This window comes from Tachysurus fulvidraco, chromosome 17, assembly GCF_022655615.1.
Source record: "Tachysurus fulvidraco isolate hzauxx_2018 chromosome 17, HZAU_PFXX_2.0, whole genome shotgun sequence".
In the NCBI taxonomy this organism is placed as follows: Eukaryota; Metazoa; Chordata; class Actinopteri; order Siluriformes; family Bagridae; genus Tachysurus; species Tachysurus fulvidraco.
The window spans coordinates 24,197,649-24,220,194 of NC_062534.1; the positions used below are offsets into that span (position 1 = coordinate 24,197,649).

Genomic DNA, 22,546 nt, shown 5'->3' on the forward strand with positions numbered 1-22,546 from the left:
ATTACTGGATCAGACTTAACAAAGCAGCTGATTTGGCAGAGGAAGGATTGCGCAGAAAAACACAGTCCTGACCCTGAGTTATCCTGCCTCTTTAAATGCAAACCGATTGATGAGTGGAATGCAAGAGACATTCAGCAGAGGCTGGATGTTTATCAGAGAGAAAAAAGAGCACCATTGAGACACGGTAGTCCTTATCTCCGAAATCTTGCTGCTGTCGTTCAGTGCGATGACCAGTCGCAGTCATTCTAAATTCGTCAATCTAATTCGCAGTCAAGCTGTTCCAATCTTCCTCTGCCTGCACAAAGTCAGCCATGTGGTGCTCATGGTATTGACCCGGTCACCTCCATGGCACAAAGTGTGCACAAACAATGCATGTCCACGCAGGGTGTCTGCTCAGCGCAGTCAGACTGAGGGAAACTAATAGACCCGTATATGGTGGGGGGGTGTACGGGTCTAGATGACAACTCCCATTTGACTAATGTTGATGTTGAAGCAGCCTTTGCTCTGGTCAAAGACTTTTGTGATTCAAACGAGAAAGTCATTGTTCAGAACACCAACACAATATGCAGAAGTGACAGTTTGTTTTACACACCAGTTATCGTGGGGAACAAGTTAACTCTCGATGGGATGCTTGATAGCGGGTCAATGGCTTGCACAATGAGCGAGAGGGCAGAGGCCAAACTCCTTGATGCTGGTGTATTGGCGAAAGAGAATGAATCCAATTTTGATGTAGTGCTAATAGGCTGTGGTGGTAGTCGAGTGAAGCCTAGATCCGCTTATGATGTTGAAATGGAAGTGTATGGCTGTAAGATCATTGTGTCTACACTGGTTGTTCAGGGCCAAATGGATGACCTTATAATATTGACAAATGTAATCAAGCATGTGATCCATCAGTCTAAAAGTTGCGCTGCGTATTGGAAAGCATTGTCTCATCCGTGTTTGAACGCTGATTTAGAATCTGAACAGTTTCTTTCCATGTTGTCAGGGGTGGAATGTTGGAAAGGTGGGGAAATCCCAGACAAGATTGGTACAGTCAGATGTACTTCGGCAGTGTGTCTTGAACCCGGCCGTGAATACCTGTTGTGGGGAAAGTTGGATAAGTCTTGTGTCATTTCCCCAGGTAGTACTGTGATGACTGAACCTACTACTTCCAGATCAGTTCCTAGACATGTGTTGGTGGCTAGACTTGTCACACCTTTGTGGGGTGACAGGTGGGTACCACTGAAGCTCATTAACATGTCTCATCAGCAAATTTTGCTGAGATGGAATGCAAAGATTGCTGATGTGTTTGCATGTGTGGCACTTGAAGATATGGAAGATGTTCTACCTATCAGTAAAAGTGTTCCGCTGTTGAGCTATTCTCAGGTGGCTGACTCCACATTAAACCAGAGTGTGGGGGAGAATGAATTAAATGAGCAGCTGCTGCTTGTTGACTCATGTCAGGTCTCTGAAGGTTGTAAGAAACAACTTCTGGACCTTGTTTTGAGGTATGAGGATATTTTCTCCCGTCATCATCTTGATTGTGGTAAGGCAGAGGGATTCATGCACAGAATTCACCTTACTGATACCAGCCCTTTTCGCTTGCCGTACCGGAGAGTCCCCCCAAGTCATTATCAGGTTCTTCGCAAAGTACTTAATGAGATGGAGGAGAGAGATATAATTCGAAAGTCAACCAGTGAATTTGCCTCACCACTGGTGCTGGTTTGGAAAAAGAATGGGGACCTACGCATCTGCACTGATTTTCGGTGGCTGAATAAGAGAACATTCAAAGATGCGTACCCACTTCCCCACCAAGCTGATTGCTTGGCTGCACTAGGTGGCAATTGTTTGTTCAGCATCATGGACCTCACATCAGGGTTTTACAACATGGCCTTGCATGATGATGACAGGAAATATTCAGCTTTTACAACCCCGATGGGGCTGTATGAATATAACCGCCTTCCCCAGGGTTTATGTAATAGTCCTGGTAGTTTTATGAGAATGATGATGGCAATTTTTGGTGATCAGAACTTCTTAAGCCTCGTCTGTTATCTTGATGATCTTCTTGTTTTTGCCCCTGATGAAAAGTCTGCCTTGGAGCGACTGGAAATGGTCTTTAGCAGATTGTGTGGACACAATTTGAAGCTGTCACCCAAGAAATGTTATTTTCTCAGGAAATCAGTAAAGTTTCTGGGGCATATAGTTGATGAGATGGGTGTCTCTACTGAACCTTGTAAAGTATTGCACATATGACTTGTGCCGATTTGATGGAGCGGGATGGCATGACTCCAAGTCAAAAGCATATTTGGTCATTTCTTGGCATGGTAAATTCTTACCAACATTTCATAGCCAAGTACTCATCCATTGCTAAACCTCTTTTTGACTTGCTTGCAGGGCAGACAAGAAAGTCTAAGGGTGGCTGGGGGTTGAAGCGATCCTCACAGGGCCATAAGATGAGTCGTGAGCACTGGACTGACGTTCATGTCAGAGCCTTTGAGATGTTGAAGTCATCCCTGCTTAATAGTGTGGTCCTGGCACATCCGAATTTTGACCAGCCTTTTATGCTTTCCACTGATGCTTCATTGGATGGCCTTGGGGCTGTTCTTTCTCAAGTACTAGAGGGCGACACTATTGCTAGGCCAATCGCATTCGCTAGTAAATCGTTGTCTCGGTCTCAGAGGAACTATCCTGCTCATAGATTAGAATTTCTGGCCTTAAAATGGGCAGTGTGCGACAAATTCAGCCATTGGCTAAGAGGTAACAAATTCACTGTCTGCACTGACAATAATCCGCTGACCCATATTATGACTAAGCCGAAATTGGATTGTTGCGAGCAGCGATGGGTGCCGAAGTTAGCCAGCTATGATTTTGACATTAAGTATGTCCCTAGTTCTCAGAATACTGTTGCTGATGCTTTGAGCCGTGTGCCTTTTGTGAATGTGGGACACAGGTTGCTGAATGAACCGTTTGATCATCTTGAGTGCAATCTGAAGATGTCTGATGCCTCTGTTCAAAATGCTTTTAGGCAGGCAGCGAATGGGACTGATCATTTCACTCATATGGATTCAAAGGTCCAGAATCATACATTTGTGCCAAGTGATGTTGTTTCTGCAGTTCTGCAGTCTCACAATGAGTGGGAAGCTGGAGCGCGAGTCCGTGCTGTGACGACTTTGCGGAGTTTGCCACAATTGGTTGACATTGATTTTGACTGTCTCCCTGCTTACACAACAAGTGAACTTCGTGACAAACAACATAATGACAAAATCCTCTCTCGCGTTTTGGTGTATGTGGAGAGATGTCGTAGGCCGTCGAGAAGAGAGAGGGCGAAAGAGCTTGCTCCAGTTGTACGGTATTTGAAGCATTGGGAGAAGCTTATCATTGTTGATGGGGTGCTTTACAGGGTGTCTAGGGACAGCTTGTTGCGGAATAAACGGTTTCAGTTTGTGGTTCCTGATTTTCTCAGAGCTGAGGTGATGAAAGGCAAGAAGAAAAAATATTTTTCTCCTTGTGTTACAGGTATGTTGATATGGTTGAATGTTTACTGTAAAAATTATTCTAATAAGATTAGTGTTGCATCGCGATTTGGTGTTTGTTCATTAAAAAGGGCAGAGAAGTGTATCTCATGCACAGAGGGGATGCATATATATCTAAATGCCCACTGTGTCACCAGAGGAAATATTTTTCTCCTTGTGTTACAGAAAATAAACACAACGCATGATTGAACGCAGTTCCTCGTGTCCGCCTGGTGATTTGAGTACCGTCGGATAAGGAGCGTTACATAAAGAATCGTCTGATGTCGTGTCTGTGAGTCTGATCTAAAGTGAGTCAGGACTTTGGTGTGTTTTAGACGTGTGTTTTTCCCTCTGTTGATGATCTTACACTGAATTTTAGTGTTGAAGAGAAATCTGAGCTTCTTTTTAGATGAACAAACACTCGGAGCTTCTCAGAGAGCAGAAATGGGTTTGATATCAACATTTACTCTGAACATACAAACATCTGTGTGGAGATAATTTCTTTGGATCTTTCCTATGGATATATCACCTCTAGTATTGTAGTGAAAAACAGAAATCCTGATGAAACACAACAAGTCCTAAATGTCTACTTTAAATATGAGCTTCATATTAACACCACTGTGGAGTGAGACATGAAAAAAATGTCCAATACAGAACAAAGACACTCATATGTGTCTTTTCTCCAACTCTCCCGCCGCACATTGTATTTGTTACCCAGAAAAAACGAACTATTTATCATCATATATTTAATATGTCGCAGCGCACCGCTGTGTCTATGGAACCAGGCAGGAACCAAGCGCGTCTCCCCCGGAGTTCTTAGTCGAGCCTGACACTTATCAGCCAATCAAAAAAAGAGGCTACACAATAGCCAATCAGAAAAGAGCACTATTGTATCTGGGTAAGATTTAACGCAACAACCAATGAAAAAAAAGCAGATAGTGGAATTGTTCAGCATGGTCCTCGTTCACCCACAGAGAAAAGCACTGGAGCTGCGAGCATCACTTTGAGCACAGAGTAAGTCATGATCTCCTGTTGTAATGTTACAACAAATTCACAACTTGTTTGACACAAACAATGACATTGTGACTGCTGTTAGAGACGTTTCCCATATAATCAGCATCAGTTTTTTAATGAGTGTCTGTAACTTAGCCAACAGGAGAGGTCACTCTTGCCTGTCTTTAAAACTTAAGAGCCTTGAGATTTCTGTTCATTATTTAATTCTAGATTTATCACGGACAGCTTGGACGTTTCCTTGTCTGACCTCCAGAGGGCGATGTTGCTGGACTGTTTTTCTGCCTTGTGTGCATCCTCTTCACCTGTTATACTGTATATACATATTTTATACTATACACTGTACATTTTACCCCCCAGTGGGTGAGCAACCCTCCTGCTGGAAACCTGGGTTTTATATTTTTCTTTTAATTTAATTTACATTTTTCTTAATATAAGAGCAGTATTTCCTTCCTACTTCACATGTGTATGACTGTGAATCTTATATATAAATAGTTTTACATTTACAGCATTTGGCAGACGCCCTTATCCAGAGCGACGTACATAAGTGCTTAAATCTTTAACATCGAATACATTAATGCTGCTCACTAGGTTACATACTTAAGATACCATGAGTTTAAAACATTTGTTCAAAGTTACAATGAAAAAGTGTCAAAGGTTTTTTTTTTTGTTTTTTTTTAAATGCAAAAGATAAGGAAAGAAGTGCTAGTTGAAGTGTTTCCTGAATAAGTAGGTCTTCAACCGCCGCTTGAAAATAGCCAGTGACTCAGCTGTCCGGACCTCTAGGGGGAAGTTCATTCCACCTCCTTGGTGCCAGAACAGAGCAGAGTCTTGTAGTATACTTGCCTCTTACCCTGAGAGATGGTGGAATCAGTCGAGCAGTGCGGGTAGATCGGAGGTTGCGGGGTGCAGTGCGAGGAATGATGAGGGCTTTGAGGTGAGAGGGAGCTGGTTTGTTTTTAGCAGCTACCGGAAGCCAGTGGAGGGATCACAGCAGCTGGGTGGTATTACGAGAACTTTGGCAGGTTGAAAACAAGCCGGACAGCTGCATTTTGGATCATTTGCAGAGGACGGATTGCGTTCATAGGTAGACCTGCCAGCAGTGCATTGCAGTAATCCAGTCTAGAAATGACAAGAGACTGAACAAGTACCTGAGCAGTCTGTGTGGACAAAAATGGCCGAATCCTTCTAATGTTGTAGAGAAGAAACCGACATGAGCGAGTCACATTAGCAACATGAGAGGAAAAGGACAGTTGATTGTCCATGGTTACCCCAAGGTTGCGAGCTGAGGCTGAAGGCGAGATCAGATCGTTGTGCAAGGATATAGCAAGATCATGCCCTGGGATGAACAGCAGTTCAGTTTTGCTAGGATTGAGCTTTAACTGATGAGCAGTCATCCATGATGAAATTTCTGCCAGACATGCTGAGATCCGGTCAGAAGCTGTGGCATCTGAGGGTGGGAAAGAGAAGATAGTTATATAGATACATATAGAAGTTATAGTGAGGCCAGAATGTTTGCTAAAGTAACAGTTATAAAGTTATTAGAATTATAGCGTTTTTATAGTTATTCGCAGAAAATAAACAGGTTTGATCAATAACATGAAAGTTCAGGAATACACATACATATATATGGATTTTTAAAGTTAAAGGGATATAAAAAGCTCTGCTGTTTACTTCATATAGAAAAAAAAGTCACATTTCTTTTAGATAGATATTTAATTGATCCCGGAGTAAGTTTATGTACAACTTACATCATACATTTTAATGTATAGCAATTCAGACAGCAACGTCATGGCTTATTGCAGAAGTGTTGAATTTTGTATATTTTTTGTCCTTTAAAGTTTATAATATAATATAGGTCACGGCGGGACAAAGGCGAGTAAGGATCCAAATGCAGTAAAGAGATTTAATGACCAAAACAAGGAACCAGGTACACAGACAGGCAAAACAAGGCCGAACACAGAGCTGACAGGAAACAGGAACATTGAAACAACTAGCACCAGGGAAGTGAACAAAGAGAATATGTAGGTGACAGGAACCAATGACAAAGCAGAGACAAAGACAACACACCTGGAGGAAAGATTGAGTACAATTAGTGTCCATGGTAACATAAGTGGGCGGGGCAAACAATTAACAGCAGGGATGGACAGTAGACAAACAAGGAAAACAGACAGACTCATTACATGCTGGAGGCGGAGTCAGAGACCAGAGCAGGGCCGGAGACCGTGTCTATACACTGCATCGGTCCGGCTGGTTCCGGCGACCAGGCTGGTTCCGACGACCCGGTCGGTTCGGCTAGGGAGGCCGACGGCTTAGGGATGCCGGCCGCCTGAGCCAACCTCATCGGGGTATCTGCCAGTTTGGAGACCAGCTGGTTTGCACGGGCCTCAGCCGAGCTTCCCGGTACGGTAGCCATGTGAACCAGCTCGGTCACAGGTGTGCACGGGACCGGGCTGGACAGAGGCACTGTAGGGCATTCGGGCGTCCGTGGCTGGTTCTGCTCCGTAGCCCACAGACCCCGATGCGTGCTGCCCCCCCCAAAAAAAATATTTAAGGCCGGCTTCAGTCTCTCCACTGCCCATGGTTACCGAGGACCTGCCCAGGAGCAACGCCAAGTTGACGAAATCCGATAACGATCCTATCTCTCGGCTAGTCGGCATTAAGTAGCGCAGGTTGTTCTCTAGTCCATGCCTGAAGATGTCCTTTAGAGCCTTCTCTCTCCAAAGTTGACCTGGTTACACAGGTCCACGAAAACCTCAACATATTCCTCGACTGGGGAATCCTCCTGACATAGGCAAAGCAAGATTTCTGCTGGATCCATTTGTGGCTAGTCGTTCTGTCACGGCGGGACAAAGGCGAGTAAGGATCCAAATGCAGTAAAGAGATTTAAATAACCAAAACAAGTAAACAGGTACACAGACAGGCAAAACAAGGCCGAACACAGAGCTGACAGGAAACAGGAACATTGAAACGACTAGCACCAGGGAAGTGAACAAACAGAGAATATATATGTGACAGGAACCAATGACAAAGCAGAGACAATCAGAGACAAAGACAACACACCTGGAGGAAAGATTGAGTACAATTAGTGTCGAGGTAACAAATAAGTGGGAGGGGCCAACAATTAACAGCAGGGAATGACAGCAGACAGAAACAAGGAAAACACAGACAGACTCATTACAATAATGTTGTCACAGAGGTAGACGCATGTGCAGGTGAATTGTTTTCAATAGTAATAGTAAGAAAACACAGAAACTCTAAGAACAGGCCTTGTATGTGAGGCGCTAAGCAGAAACTGAACAAATAGGTTATTAATAATTCAGGAGGTAAACTGAAATGTAGGTGAGATTCATTAAGGCAACAACCAACGACAATACAGAGGTGGAGACAAGATATGAACCAAAAGATTCATGACAGATGTATAGAACATAACATTAATGATGAATACATGGTGTTTCTGTGTATGAACACACAAACTAGGCATGTTTTTATGCCGGTTTCAGTTCTGTGTAGTTACCCTTTTGTGTATTAATGCCCAAATTCACCCGACAAACATTTCCTTCTCTAGTTCGTGTGCTCAGCTTTACAACGAACGGACGTCAAACTTTCCCGGCTCTATATACGGCTCCTATTCCCTGTATAATATCTCAGACTGTTACGTCATCGCTTAAACTTATTGAACTTCCTTCAAATTATTTACTCCAAAGGTCATTATGTAGTGTAAATCTTTGTATATTCAATCAGGGATTCTAACAAACTTTATTTTATTGCAGATTAAAATGATTTTATTAAAATTTTATTGTGAATTGAAATAATGAATCACTATTTTTTTTTCCGTCTTAAACAGAAGAAGATCTTACAAAAAAAAAAAAAAGGATGTAAATCGGTTCACATTAAAGATAAAAAGCAGCACTTTGACGTCATATTTATTATTCATTATTTCGTGTCAACAGCTAAATATTTATATACCTGACTGTCTATCACATAGAATCTGACTCAATGAAAGCCTCCTGAACTCTAAGGCTCTTACATTCCTTAGATTTTTAGAAAGAAAGAAAAAAGAAAGAACGTGAACCTGCAGCAACACATTTACTGTTAAATATTAAAAAATTATTTTTAAAAATGTACAAAAAAAAAGAATGAGACATGAAGTCACCATAATAACATTAACCATTTCATCTTCATGTATTTTCCATATTCCATATAACCAAACCTGATTATTTATAAACTTATAAACATTACCTTTAATTAAGAACCGAAAATGAATTTCTCTCTCAGTCCGTCTGTCTAAATGATAAGAAACCCATCATGTAAGAACCACCTGAGTAAAATCTACAAACTGAGATGGAATTACTTCGAATTAAAGTTCAGGAAACAGAAGAGGAAATGAGGAAGGATGTAATACTATAGTGATAATTAGAAACGAGAGACCATTCTTGTTTTTTTCCTCCCTTCGTGTACAGTATATATAAGATGGAGAGCAGCTTTCTCCTCCAGCACTCGACTCCTATCTCCTGGATCTCTCGCTCTCACTCGTGTCTCTCTGTGAGAAACCAGACGTCCTGCTACAATGAGGAACCTGATGGCTCTGCTGTTTCTGCTGTCGCTCTGCTCTCTTCATCTGGTGTTTAGCGGTGAGTTGTGTATTAAATCCCACAGTTAAATGTTGTTGTTGTCTCTCTGGTGTCTTATTGGTACCACTGTTTATTTTATTTCAGCTCCAATCGGTTTAGACTACAAGACTGTCTGCTGTGGAGGCACAACTACAATGACGATCCCAGATAAGTTCATTGTGAAATACTGGGGGACCAGCAGCAACTGCCCCATCAAGGCTATTGTGTGAGTATCACCTGCTGGTGCAAGATTCAAATAATATATAATATATATTATTATAATTAAATTTTTTTTCCCCAAGAGTTGCTCTATATTCTGTATTACTCAAACATCCTTCTGTCTCTCTTTCTGTGTTTCAGCTTTGAGACCCCAAAAAAGAAATTCTGCCTGAATCCTAAAACCGCTTGGGTCATTAAGTACATAAAAAAACACCCCACCTCTGCGACAACAAGCCTCTGAACCTCTGCATGAGATAGAGTTTCAACACAGAACACTAAATTAATATTATGACCTTTTGTTTAAATTAAGTTTTAACCTTAGACCTATTGTGATGACGCCACCTGGTGGTTATAAGAGTTCGGTGTCACTCAGTTTCTTCCTCATGATTGTTACCCAGTAAATGTAGCAGGAAAATGAAATGAACCGACTTTTCTACACATGTACAGTAATACCTCCCTGTTCTAATAAACACACTATGCAGTATGACGTCTGGTTGCCGGCGAGTCATTGAGTTAAAATTGTTTTATTGAAATTGGTTTATACTTGTAATTAATGAGAGTTAATTATCTAATAATGTCAGAACACTTAAAAAAACGACTTTCATAATTGTTTTTTTTTTTCATATACAGTGTCGCTTGAGAGAAATGTCTGTACTAAAAGTCAGGAACGCAGTCCTAATGAACGCAGTCAAATAAATCAGACAAATCAGATAAATATTTTATTTTATAAAGTATGCAAAAGTATTATCTCTAGGATTAGTATTTAATTTGATGGTCAGATCAGAGTCCATCTGTTTCCAGGACATCAGCAAAAGAGTTATTGTTTGCTTTTAAAACTTATGTGTAAATCTGATGATGTATTGATATTTATCTATCTATCTATCTATCTATCTATCTATCTATCTATCTATCTATCTATCTATCTATCTATCTATCTATCTATCTATTTAATTTTGTATTTTATTATTATTATTTTTTTTAATATAAGAGCAGGATTTCCTTCCTACTTCACATGTGTACTGTATGACTGTGGATCCAATATTGAGGCCAGAATGTTAACGTAACAGTTACAAAGTTATTAGAATTATTATAGAGTTTTTATAGATCAATAACTCAAAAACATGAAAGTTCAGGAATAAAAAACTTCCATGACATTATATAAATATAGGGATGTGGTAGCTCAGTGGTTAAGGTGTTGGGCTACTGATCGGAAGGTCATGGGCTCGATTCCCAAGTCCACCAAGCTGCCACTGCTGGGCCCTTGAGCAAGGCCCTTTGGATAAGGTCACTCTGGATAAGGGTGTCTGCTAAATGCTGTAAATGTATATATAGGGAATTTTTTTAAGTTAAATGGAAAAAAAAGCTCTGCTGTTCATATAGTTTTACTGTTAAATAAAAACAAACAACTGGTGACTCTGTCACATTGATGCGCTGAGACTCACATTTCTTTTAGATAGATAGATAGATAGATAGATAGATAGATAGATAGATAGATAGATAGATAGATAGATAGATAGTATATGTATAGCAATTGTATATATATAAATGTATATATGTATAGATGTATAGCAATTCAGACAGCAATGTCATAGCTTATTGCAGAAGTGTAGAACTGTGTATATTTTTAAGGTATAATATAATATAATATAATATAATATAATAAAAAAATAATATAATATAATATAATATAATATAATATAACATACTATAAAATAATATAATATAATATAATATAATATAATATAATATAATATAATATAATAAAAAATAATATAATATAACATAATATAATATAATATAATATAATATAATATAATATAATATGTTGGTTGTCTGGATGTTGTCACAGATGCAGACGTATGTGCAGGTGATTTGTTTTGAATAGTTATATATTAGTAATCCTGAGGCATCCAGAAATTGTCCTAGCTCTGATCGTCTTCCGTGCGATGAAGATTTTGGACCACTGATATGAGGCTGACTCAGCAAATCCTGAGGCATCTAGAGATCTACCAGCTACACTTAGACTCCGCTATACTAAAAAGATTTGAACTCCATGCGATCTTTTGCATCTGTACAGTGGTGTAGTCTACGTGATACGCAGGTATACGCGTATACCCACTAGTAAAGGCCAAGGATTTCCGTATACCCACTTAAAAAGCGTGAGGATACGTAACAATATCGTTTTGTGACAGAACTTTTTTCATAAATTCACCCCGTCTCTGTTGCGAACACAGACTGTGGTTGTGATTACGAATCACTAACGTTTTTGGACCATTGGGGCTTCCGTGGCCTGTGACCCAATCTGACGTCACCTACAAAGAAGGAAAATGAGTCGCTTGGCGGTGTTTTTTGACGCAAATTTGAAATTAACTAACTAAAGTAAAAGAAGATATGAAACAAAAGCAGACTCAAACTACACTGAGTGTTTTCGGAAGCCTGCGCCTAAAGCTACAGCAGCTTCGGGTGACATTTCACCCACAGCCCGAGTACAGATGTATTTATAAAGCTTTATAAACTACCAGTTCATTCAGTTCATAATATTCTGCAATGAAAGCGTGTTGGTGATAAAACCGAACAAATGTTTATTGTTCACTCTTAAATATACATTTAAAATGGACAGCTTATAAAACCTGTGGTTTGGCGCAGGCTTATTCATATAACATTTAAGGCTAAATGTAGCTCTTAAAGGTATAAAGTTCACCCAAAAATGAAAATTGTGTCATTTTTCAAAATCATCTTTTGTGTTAAACAGAAGGAAGAATCTCATACAGTTTTGGAACAAATTGAAGGTAAGGAAATAACACAATTTTCATTTTTGGGTGAACTTTATACCTGTCTTTTGTTACTTATGATAAATTGGAATGTTCATAACACATAAGCAGTCTTTAATAATGCTCTAAATTACATGTAGATGCATATTTTATGCATTAGTGAGTGTGGTGGTGCCTATGGGGTGTCGCTCTAGGGTGGGTGTGTATGAGGCTGGGAGGGGGGAAAAAATCACAGCATACTCACTAAAAAAACTAGACTACACCACTGCATCTATACAACATTTATCAGACTGTATATTTATATACCACACCCCCAGTGCTACCCAGATGAGGATGAAGTTCCCCTTTGAGTACGGTTCCTCTCAAGGTTTCTTCCTTACCATCTAAGGAAGTTTTTCCTTGCCACTGCTGCCTGAGTCATTGGGGACGAAATCTATCTAATATTAATCTTGAATTTTGTATTCTATTAATCTTTATATTATTCTTTATAATAACCTTTCGTTCTATGTTTATGTTCTGTAAAGCCGCTTTGAGACGATGTCCGTTGTAAAAAGTACCATACAAATAAACTTGAATTGAATTGAATTAATAGTAAAAAAAAAAACAACACAGAAAATCTAAGAACAGGCCGTTTCTATATATGAACACACAAACTACTGCAGGCATGTTTCTCATTTGTGTCATTTTCAGTTTCAGTTCTCTGAAGTTAACTGTTGTGCCCGAATTCACCCGACAAACATTTCCTTCTCTAGATCGCGTGCTCGGCTTTACAAGGAACAGACGTCAAAATTTCCCATGTCTATATATGGCTCCTATTCGCTGTATAACATCTCAGACTGTTACATCATCGCTTAAACTTATCGAACTTCCTTAAAACTGTTTGTTACTTACTCCAAAGGTCATTTATGCACAGAGGGTAAATCTTTATATATTCAATCAGGGATTCTAACAAACTTTATTTTGTTGTAGATGTCTTTAACAGGAGGTGAAATGAAATAATGAATCACCATCTCACGTAAAACTCGCTGGATGATTTATTTCATGACGTGACGTGACATACGGCTAAGTACGGTGACCCGTACTCATAACTTGTTCTCTGCATTTAACCCATCCAAAGTGCACACACACACACCGTGAACACACACCCGGAGCAGTGGGCAGCCATTTATGCTGCGGCGCCCGGGGAGCAGTTGGGGGGTTCGGTGCCTTGCTCAAGGGCACCTCAGTCGTGGCCGGCCCGAGACTCGAACCCACAACCCTTGGGTTACGAATCAGACTCATTAACCATTAGGCCACGACTGCCCCAACACCCGTTCCATGTAGAAGACGACTAAAATAACATTATTTTTGTCAACAGCTAAATATTTATATACCTGACTGTCTATCACATAGAATCTGACTTAATGAAAGCCTCCTGAACTCTAAGGCTCTTACATTCCTTAGATTTTATGAAAGAAAAAAAAAAAGGTGAACCTGCAGCAACACATTTACTGTTAAATATTTAGTAATATTTTAATATTTAAATATTAAAAATTTTTAAATATATAATATATATTTAATTATATATATGTATATATAGCGATATAGATATAGATAGATAGATAGATAGATAGATAGATAGATAGATAGATAGATAGATAGATAGATAGATAGATAATTATTTAAATATTTTAAATATTTAGTAATATTTTAAATTGTAAAATTTTTAAGATTTTTTAAAAAATGAATGAGACACAAAGTCACCATAATAACAATAACCCTTGTTCGGGTCTGTGGGACTCATACTCATAAACATCAGTAGTTTTGAAAAATTTTGCTTCCCTGTAAATATGTTGATTTTTTTCCACTCATAGACTAATTAAATTTGATTTTCTTTCTTTCTTTCTTTCTTTCTTTCTTTCTTTTTTTTATAACATTTTATGAAAAAAAAACAAATATTAACTTTTATTAAAAATGTGATGTAATAAAGGTAAAGGGCAAATATTAACCATATATGCTGTTTATATCGCTTGTAATTGGGATGAAATAAACATCTGTAGAGTATTTTACATAAAATTTTTGTTTGTGTTGAATTATTCATTCATCTTCTACCACTTATCCGAACTACCTCGGGTCACGGGGAGCCTGTGCCTATCTCAGGCGTCATCAGGCATCGAGGCAGGATACACCCTGGACGGAGTGCCAACCCATCACAGGGCACACACACACTCTCATTCACACACACACACACTACGGACAATTTTCCAGAGATGCCAATCAACATACCATGCGTGTCTTTGGACCGGGGGAGGAAACCGGAGTACTCGGAGGAAACCCCCGAGGCATGGGGAGAACATGCAAACTCCACAAACACAAGGCGGAGGCGGGAACCGAACCTCCAACCCTGGAGGTGTAAGGCAAACGTGCTAACCACTAAGCCACCGTGCCCCCTGTGTTGAATTAAAAACCCAAAAATGCAGCGGGTCAAACAGACCCACGAACACCGGCCGAGTAACAAAAATATGAACATCATACAAGGGTTAAGCATTTCATCTTCATGTATTTTCCATATTCCATATAATCAAACCTGTTTATTTATAAACTAAACATTAGCTTTAATTAAGAACCGAAAATGAATTTCTCTCTCAGTCCGTCTGTCTAAATGATAAGAAACCCATCATGTAAAAACCACCTGAGTAAAATCTACAAACTGAGATGGAATTACTTCGAATTAAAGTTCAGGAAACAGAAGAGGAAATGAGGAAGGATGTAATACTATAGCAGGAAGCCGGCTACTTAGAAACGAGAGACCATTCTTGTTTTGTTTCTCCCTTCGTGTATATATAAGATGGAGAGCAGCTTTCTCCTCCAGCACTCGACTCCTATCTCCTGGATCTCTCGCTCTCACTCGTGTCTCTCTGTGAGAAACCAGACGTCCTGCTACAATGAGGAACCTCATGGCTCTGCTGTTTCTGCTGTCGCTCTGCGGTCTTCATCTGGTGTTTAGCGGTGAGTTGTGTATTAAATCCCACAGTTAAATGTTCTTGTTGTCTCCCTGGTGTCTTATTGGTACCACTGTTTATTTTATTTCAGCTCCAACCGGTTTAGACTACAAGACTGTCTGCTGTGGAGGCACAACTACAATGAGGATCCCAGAAAGGAACATTGTTAAATACTGGGGGACCAGCAGCAACTGCCCCATTAAGGCTATTGTGTGAGTATCACCTGCTGGTGCAAATTCAAGATTCAAATAATATATATATTTGTTTTTTCCAAGAGTTGCTGTATATTCTGTATTAATCAAACACCCTTCTGTCTCTCTTTCTGTGTTTCAGCTTTGAGACCCCAAAAAATAAATTCTGCCTGAATCCTAAAACCGCTTGGGTCATTAAGTACATGAAGGAACACCCCAACTCTGCGACAACAAGCCTCTGAACCTCTGCATGAGAGAGAGTTTCAACACAGAACACTAAATTAATATTAGGACCTTTTGTTTAAATTTTTATTTTTTTATTTTATTTTATTTTTTTAATAATTAACATATTCTCACCTCTGGGCCTTGGTGTGATGGCGCCACCTGGTGTTTATAAGAGTTCAATGTCACTCAGTGTCTTCATGATTGAAGTAAATGTAGCAGAAAAATGAAATGAACCAACTTTTCTACACATGTACAGTAATACATCCATGTTCTAATAAACACACTATGCAGTATGATGTCTGGTTTCCTGCGAGTCATTGAGTTAAAATTGTTTTATTGAAATTGGTTTAGGGTGTGTGTGTGAATGAGAGTGTGTGTGTGCCCTGTGATGGGTTGGCACTCCGTCCAGGGTGTATCCTGCCTTGATGCCCGATGACGCCTGAGATAGGCACAGGCTCCCCGAGACCCGAGAAGTTTGGATAAGCGGTAGAAAATGAGTGAGTGAGAGTGAAATTGATTTATAATTGTAATTAACGAGAGTTAGTTATCTAATAATGTCAGAACACCTAAAACAACGACTTTCATAATCGTTTTTATCATATACAGTGTCGCTTAAAGGAAATGTCCTAAAAGTCAGGAACGCAGTCCTAATGAACGCAATCAAATAAATCAGACAAATATATTATACTCTGTCGTTTTTTTTTATTCTGAGTGAACACAAGTTCTACTTTTCAGTATATCAATGACCAGAAACACAGATGTCACTCTTGTCTGTTTTCAAAACTTAAGAGCCTTGAGATTGCTGTTTATTATTTACAGTTTTTCCTCGATTGCTAAAACACATTTCTTGAAACGGTCAACCATTTTCTCAGAACTATAAACACAAAACTAAAATTTTCAAACTAAATTTCCAAAACCTTTGACTCTTCTGTCAAAATCAAACACTCGCCCCTAAACGATTTAACCTGTCCTCAAAATCAAACTATGATTTCAGATCATAAACACAACCCATCAATATATAAACACCACGGAGCAATCATTAGACACAACACAAAAAAATAAATGGTGAACGCAGCATCTTCGCACTGGGTCTGGCCAGAGGACTTCATATGTTGTCCCTTGCCAGGAAAAGAACAAACAGAGTATATATAGAAAACAGGAACCAATCAAAAAGCGGAGACAATCAGAGACAAAGACAACACACCTGGAGGAAAGCTTGAGATAGTGTCCATGGTAACCAATGAGTGGGCGGAGCAAACAATTAACAGCAGGACAAGACAGCAGAGAGAAACAAGGAAAACACACAGACAGACTCATTACAGCATCCTCACTCTCATTCACTTTCTACCGCTTATCCGAACTACCTCGGGTCACGGGGAGCCTGTGCCTATCTCAGGCGTCATCGGGCATCAAGGCAGGATACACCCTGGATGGAGTGCCAACCCATCACAGGGCACACACACACACACACTCTCATTCACTCACGCAATCACACACTACGGACAATTTTCCAGAGATGCCAATCAACCTACCATGCATGTCTTTGGACTGAGGGAGGAAACCAGAGTACCTGGAGGAAACCCCCGAGGCACGGGGAGAACATGCAAACTCCACACACACAAGGTGGAGGCAGGAATCGAACCTCGACCCTGGAGGTGTGAGGCGAATGTGCTAACCACTAAGCCACCGTGCCCCCCTTATTACAGCATCCTCTTCACCTGATATACTGTACTGTATATACATATTTTATACTATATATATTTTACCCCCCAGTGGGTGAGCAACCCTCCTGCTGGAAACCTGGGTTTAACTTCGGGTTATTCAGGAATTGTGAAAAATAAACAAATATCCCGGCACAACAATGAAGAAGCAGATGTTTTGTCCAGCAAGTCATTAGAAATATATATGAGCTGCAAAAGTACAATTATAAAGTAATGGCTCCCATGACACTATAGTTAATATGGCATAATCTGTGTGTATATGTATTTATTACAAATCTGTGGTGTAGAAAAAATAATTAAAAATACACACACACACACACACACACACACACACACACACACACACACACACACACACACACACACACACACATATATATATATATATATATATAATATAAGAGCGGAATTTTCTTCCTACTTCATGTGTGTATGACTGTGGATCTTATACTGAGGCCAGAATGTTTGCTAAAGTAACAGTTTTTTTAGTTATTAATCTTTCACACTTGTCACAGGAAATAAACAGGTTTGATCAATACCTCAAAAACATGAAAGTTCAGGTATAAAAACTTCCATGACTCCACTCTGTACTGTAAACATTGAAATAAAGAGGATAAACAGATAAACAGATAGATAGATAGATAGATAGATAGATAGATAGATAGATAGATAGATAGATAGATAGATAGATAGATAGATAATATATTATATTATATTATATTATATTATATTATATTATATTATATTATATTATATTATATTATATAATGGGTTGGTTGTCTGGATGTTGCCACACAGAGGCGGAGCCAGGGGGTGGCCAATGGTGGCCCTGGCCACCATGCACGTATTCACGGCCACCCCACTGGCCACCCCGCTCGCAACTGCATTTTTAATAGAAGAAAATGATCTCGCAGAACAGAAACTCGATCACATGTCTACAATCATTGGACCGCGAAACTCTCGTGACACTTACAGGCATCTTTTTACACGTTTTACTTTGCGTTTATTTCATACTTTTACACGCGTGTGTTGTCTTTCGAAAGTGCGTCTTCAGCTGTCTGCTTTATTTGAACGGAGACGCACAGGTACGCGCAGCGTGCACGCGCAGTCAGAGCTGGAGGCGTTTATCTATAACGTTAATCAGCGGAAAGACGCAAAGACGGCAACCAAAAGCAGTGAAATGTCACTATTCTTATTACCAAAGTTGTCATATGATATATAATATAGAACTCTTCTTGTTTTAAATTCTCACTGAGGGCTAAAACACCCTAAAGATGAAACCCTAGAACCGCCCCTGGGGTCAACCCAAAAAACACCAAGTGCTTAATTTAATTAACATTAATTTTGTCATTTGTAAAACATCACAATAATTTTGAGTTATTTTCAAGGACAGAGCTGGAATCTCCCTACAGTTTGGGATATGGCCTTGGTGATACACTTGGTATACATTATATTTCCAAAAGTATTGGGTCACCTGACCTTTCCTGCTATATGTGGTTGTTTTCTGATCTCATCCCTACTGAACACCTTTGGGATGAATGTGAACGCTGACTCCACCCTACATCACCTACATCAGTGCCTGCCTTTCGTAACACTCTTGTGGCTGATGAACGCAAATATTCATCAGCACACTCCAAAATGAAATATTCATTTTCATATACATACACACACACATTATATATATATATATATATATAAAAAACATGTCCAGTTACCAACCGGCATGACACTAAACAGGTAGTAGTAACGGCGACTTTTTACTTAAGTACATGTCAGAGCCCAAACTTCTTTACTTTGACTTGAGTAAAAGAGTGTAGTCACTACTTCTACTTTTACTGGAGTATTTTAAAAAATGAGTATCTGTACTTGTACTTGAGTAAAGGATGTGTGTACTTTTGCCTGATAGGATGTGTTGTGCTCACCAGAGGTGGCAAAAGTACACACATGACTATACATTTAATGTGAATTTAAATAATTTTTATTTAAATTAATTTAATTAAAATTAAAGTATTGCACGTCATACATCATTGTAATTTTGGCACCTATACTTTTAAAAAAGTATTTTAAGGTTAGATGAGTGTTGTTTGTTTGCATAATGATATTTTCTGTGCCACCCCAGAGTAAGTGCTGGCCCCTGCCTGGCCACCCCTATGAAATATCCCTGGCTCCGCCACTGTTGTCACAGACACACACGCATGTGCAGGTGATTTGTTTTGAATAGTAATAATAATAGTAATAGTAAAAAACACAGAAACTCTAAGACCAGGCCATAAATGAACATAACATTAATGATGAATACATGGTGTTTCTGTGTATGAACACACAAACTAAGCATGTTTTTATCATTTGTGCCATTTTCATGACTTGCTCCAGTAATAAGAGTTCTGTGTAGTTACCCTTTTGTGTATTAATGCCCAAATTCACCCGACAAACATTTCCTTCTCTAGTTTGCGTGCTCAGCTTTACAACGAACAGACGTCAAACTTTCCCGGCTCTATATACGGCTCCTATTCCCTGTATAATATCTCAGACTGTTACGTCATCGCTTAAACTTATTGAACTTCCTTTAATTTATTTACTCCAAAGGTCATTATGTAGTGTAAATCTTTGTATATTCAATCAGGGATTCTAACAAACTTTATTTTATTGCAGATTAAAATACATTTATTAAAATTTTATTGTGAAATGAAATAATGAATCACTATTTTTTTCCCCTCACATAAAGATCTCACATAAAACTCGCTGGATGATTTATTTCAACACCCGTTCCAAGTAGAAGACGACTAAAATAACATTATTTTTGTCAACAGCTAAATATCTATATACCTGACCGTCTATCACAATCTGACTTAATGAAAGCCTCCTGAACTCTAAGGCTCTTACATTCTTTAGATTTTATGAAAGAAAAAAACGTGAACTTGCAGCAACACTCACTCTCTCTCTCTCATCTTCTACCGCTTATCCGAATCTCAGGCGTCATCGGGCATCGAGGCAGGATACACCCTGGACGGAGTGCCAACCCATCACAGGGCCTGCAGCAACACATTTACATTTTTAAAAATGTACAAAAAAAAAAGGAATGAGACATGAAGTCACCATAATAACATTAACCATTTCATCTTCATGTATTTTCCATAATCCATATAATCAAACCTGATTATTTATAAACTTATAAACATTACCTTTAATTAAGAAATTTCTCTCTCAGTCCGTCTGTCTAAATGATAAGAAACCCATCATGTAAAAACCACCTGAGTAAAATCTACAAACTTCAGAAGAGGAAATGAGGAAGTATGTAATACTGTAGCAGGAAGCCGGCTACTTAGAAACGAGAGACCATTCTGCGTTTTGTTTCTCCCTTCGTGTATATATAAGATGGAGAGCAGCTTTCTCCTCCAGCACTCGACTCCTATCTCCTGGATCTCTCGCTCTCACTCGTGTCTCTCTGTGAGAAACCAGACGTCCTGCTACAATGAGGAACCTGATGGCTCTGCTGTTTCTGCTGTCGCTCTGCTCTCTTCATCTGGTGCTTAGCGGTGAGTTGTGTATTAAATCCCACAGTTAAATGTTCTTGTTGTCTCTCTGGTGTCTTATTGGTACCACTGTTTATTTTATTTCAGCTCCAAACGGTTTAGACTACAAGACTCAGTGCTGTGAAGGCACAACTACAATGAGGGTCCCAGATAAGTTCATTGTGAAATACTGGTGGACCAGCAGCAACTGCCCCATTAAGGCTATTGTGTGAGTATCACCTGCTGGTGCAAATTCAAGATTCAAATAATATATATATTTGTTTTTTCCAAGAGTTGCTGTATATTCTGTATTAATCAAACATCCTTCTGTCTCTCTTTCTGTGTTTCAGCTTTGAGACCCCAATAAAGAAATTCTGCCTGAATCCCAAAACCTCTTGGGTCATTAAGTACATGAAGGAACACCCCAACTCTGCGACAACAAGCCTCTGAACCTCTGCATGAGAGAGAGTTTCAACACAGAACACTAAATTAATATTATGACCTTTTGTTTAAATTTTTATTTTTTTTATTTTATTTTTTTTTTATAATTAACATATTCTCACCTCTGGGCCTCAGTGTGTTGGCGCCACCTGGTGTTTATAAGAGTTCAGTGTCACTCAGTTTCTTCTTCATGATTGAAGTAAATGTAGCAGGAAAATGAAATGGACCGACTTTTCTACACATGTAACACCTCCATGTTCTAATAAACACACTATGCAGTATGATTTCTGGTTTCCGGCGAGTCATTGAGTTAAAATTGTTTTATTGAAATTGTTTTATAATTGTAATTAATGAGAGTTAATTATCTAATAATGTCAGAACACTTAAAAAATGACTTTCATAATCATTTTTTATCATATACAGTGTCGCTTAAAAGAAATATATTATACTCTGTCATGTGAATCTCTAGGGTTAGTATTTAATTTGATGGTCAAATCAGAGTCCATCTGTTTCCAGGACAACAGCAAAAGAGTTATTGTTGTCCGTGGGGCTGGAAAAGGTTACAAAACCATCTCTAAAGAGTTTGTACTCAAAAATTTATAATCATACAGATTCTGTACAAATGGAGGAAGTTTAAGAGATGTACTGCATTTGGCTGATGCTCTTATCCAGAGCAACTTACATTTTAACTTATTTTATAAAACTGAGGGTTAAGGGACTTGCTCAGGGGCCCAGCAGTGTCCATTTGGTGGACCTGGGATTCGAGCTCACAACCTTCCAATCAGTCCAGCACTAAGCTACCACATCCCTGTTCCACTTCTACTGACCAATGGTACGCTCTCTAGATGTGGTCAATTAACAAAGATCACGCCAATATCAAGACATGGTCTGTTGGGTCAGAAAGGAACCCGAGGTACCTTATAATCAAATAAAGGCCTGTCAAACTTTGGCTAATGTTAATGTTCATAGTCTGCCATCATTTGAACACCGAAAAACATCTGTGTGCAAGGCAGAGTTGCAAGGAGAAAGCTACTGCTCTCCAACAAGAGCATGGCTGCCCATCTGAGGTTTGCTAAAGATCATGTGGACAAGCCAGAGGTCCACTGAAAGTGACGTGGCGTACGGCTAAGTACGGTGACCCATACTCAGAATTTGTTCTCTGCATTTAACCCATCCAAAGTGCACACACACAGCAGTGAACACACACACAGCATTGAACACACACACAGCAGTGAACACACACACACAGCAGTGAACACACACCCAGAGCAGTGGGCAGCCATTTATGCTGCGGCGCCCGGGGAGCAGTTGGGGGGTTCGGTGCCTTGCTCAAGGGCACCTCAGTCGTGGTATTGCCGGCCCCGAGACTC

General features: G+C 39.4%; 1 protein-coding gene across 6 annotated transcripts; it reads left to right on the forward strand.

The window, feature by feature from the left end:
* Positions 1–8,752: 8,752 nt before the first annotated feature.
* Positions 8,753–21,460, forward strand: LOC113651481 (C-C motif chemokine 4-like). 6 transcript variants are annotated; one of them, XM_047802501.1, is made up of 3 exons: positions 8,753–9,136; positions 9,221–9,341; positions 9,476–9,815. In XM_047802501.1, exons 1-3 carry the CDS (start codon positions 9,073–9,075, stop codon positions 9,573–9,575), a joined length of 285 nt encoding a protein of 94 aa, XP_047658457.1. In that variant the 5' UTR covers positions 8,753–9,072; the 3' UTR covers positions 9,576–9,815. The 6 variants fall into 6 exon arrangements, with proteins under 6 accessions (XP_047658457.1, XP_047658459.1, XP_047658458.1 ...); XM_047802503.1 differs by lacking the exons at positions 9,221–9,341; positions 9,476–9,815 and adding exons at positions 15,178–15,298; positions 15,420–15,798 and having other exon boundaries at positions 8,763–9,136; XM_047802502.1 differs by lacking the exons at positions 9,221–9,341; positions 9,476–9,815 and adding exons at positions 20,844–20,964; positions 21,086–21,460 and having other exon boundaries at positions 8,772–9,136.
* Positions 21,461–22,546: the final 1,086 nt, after the last annotated feature.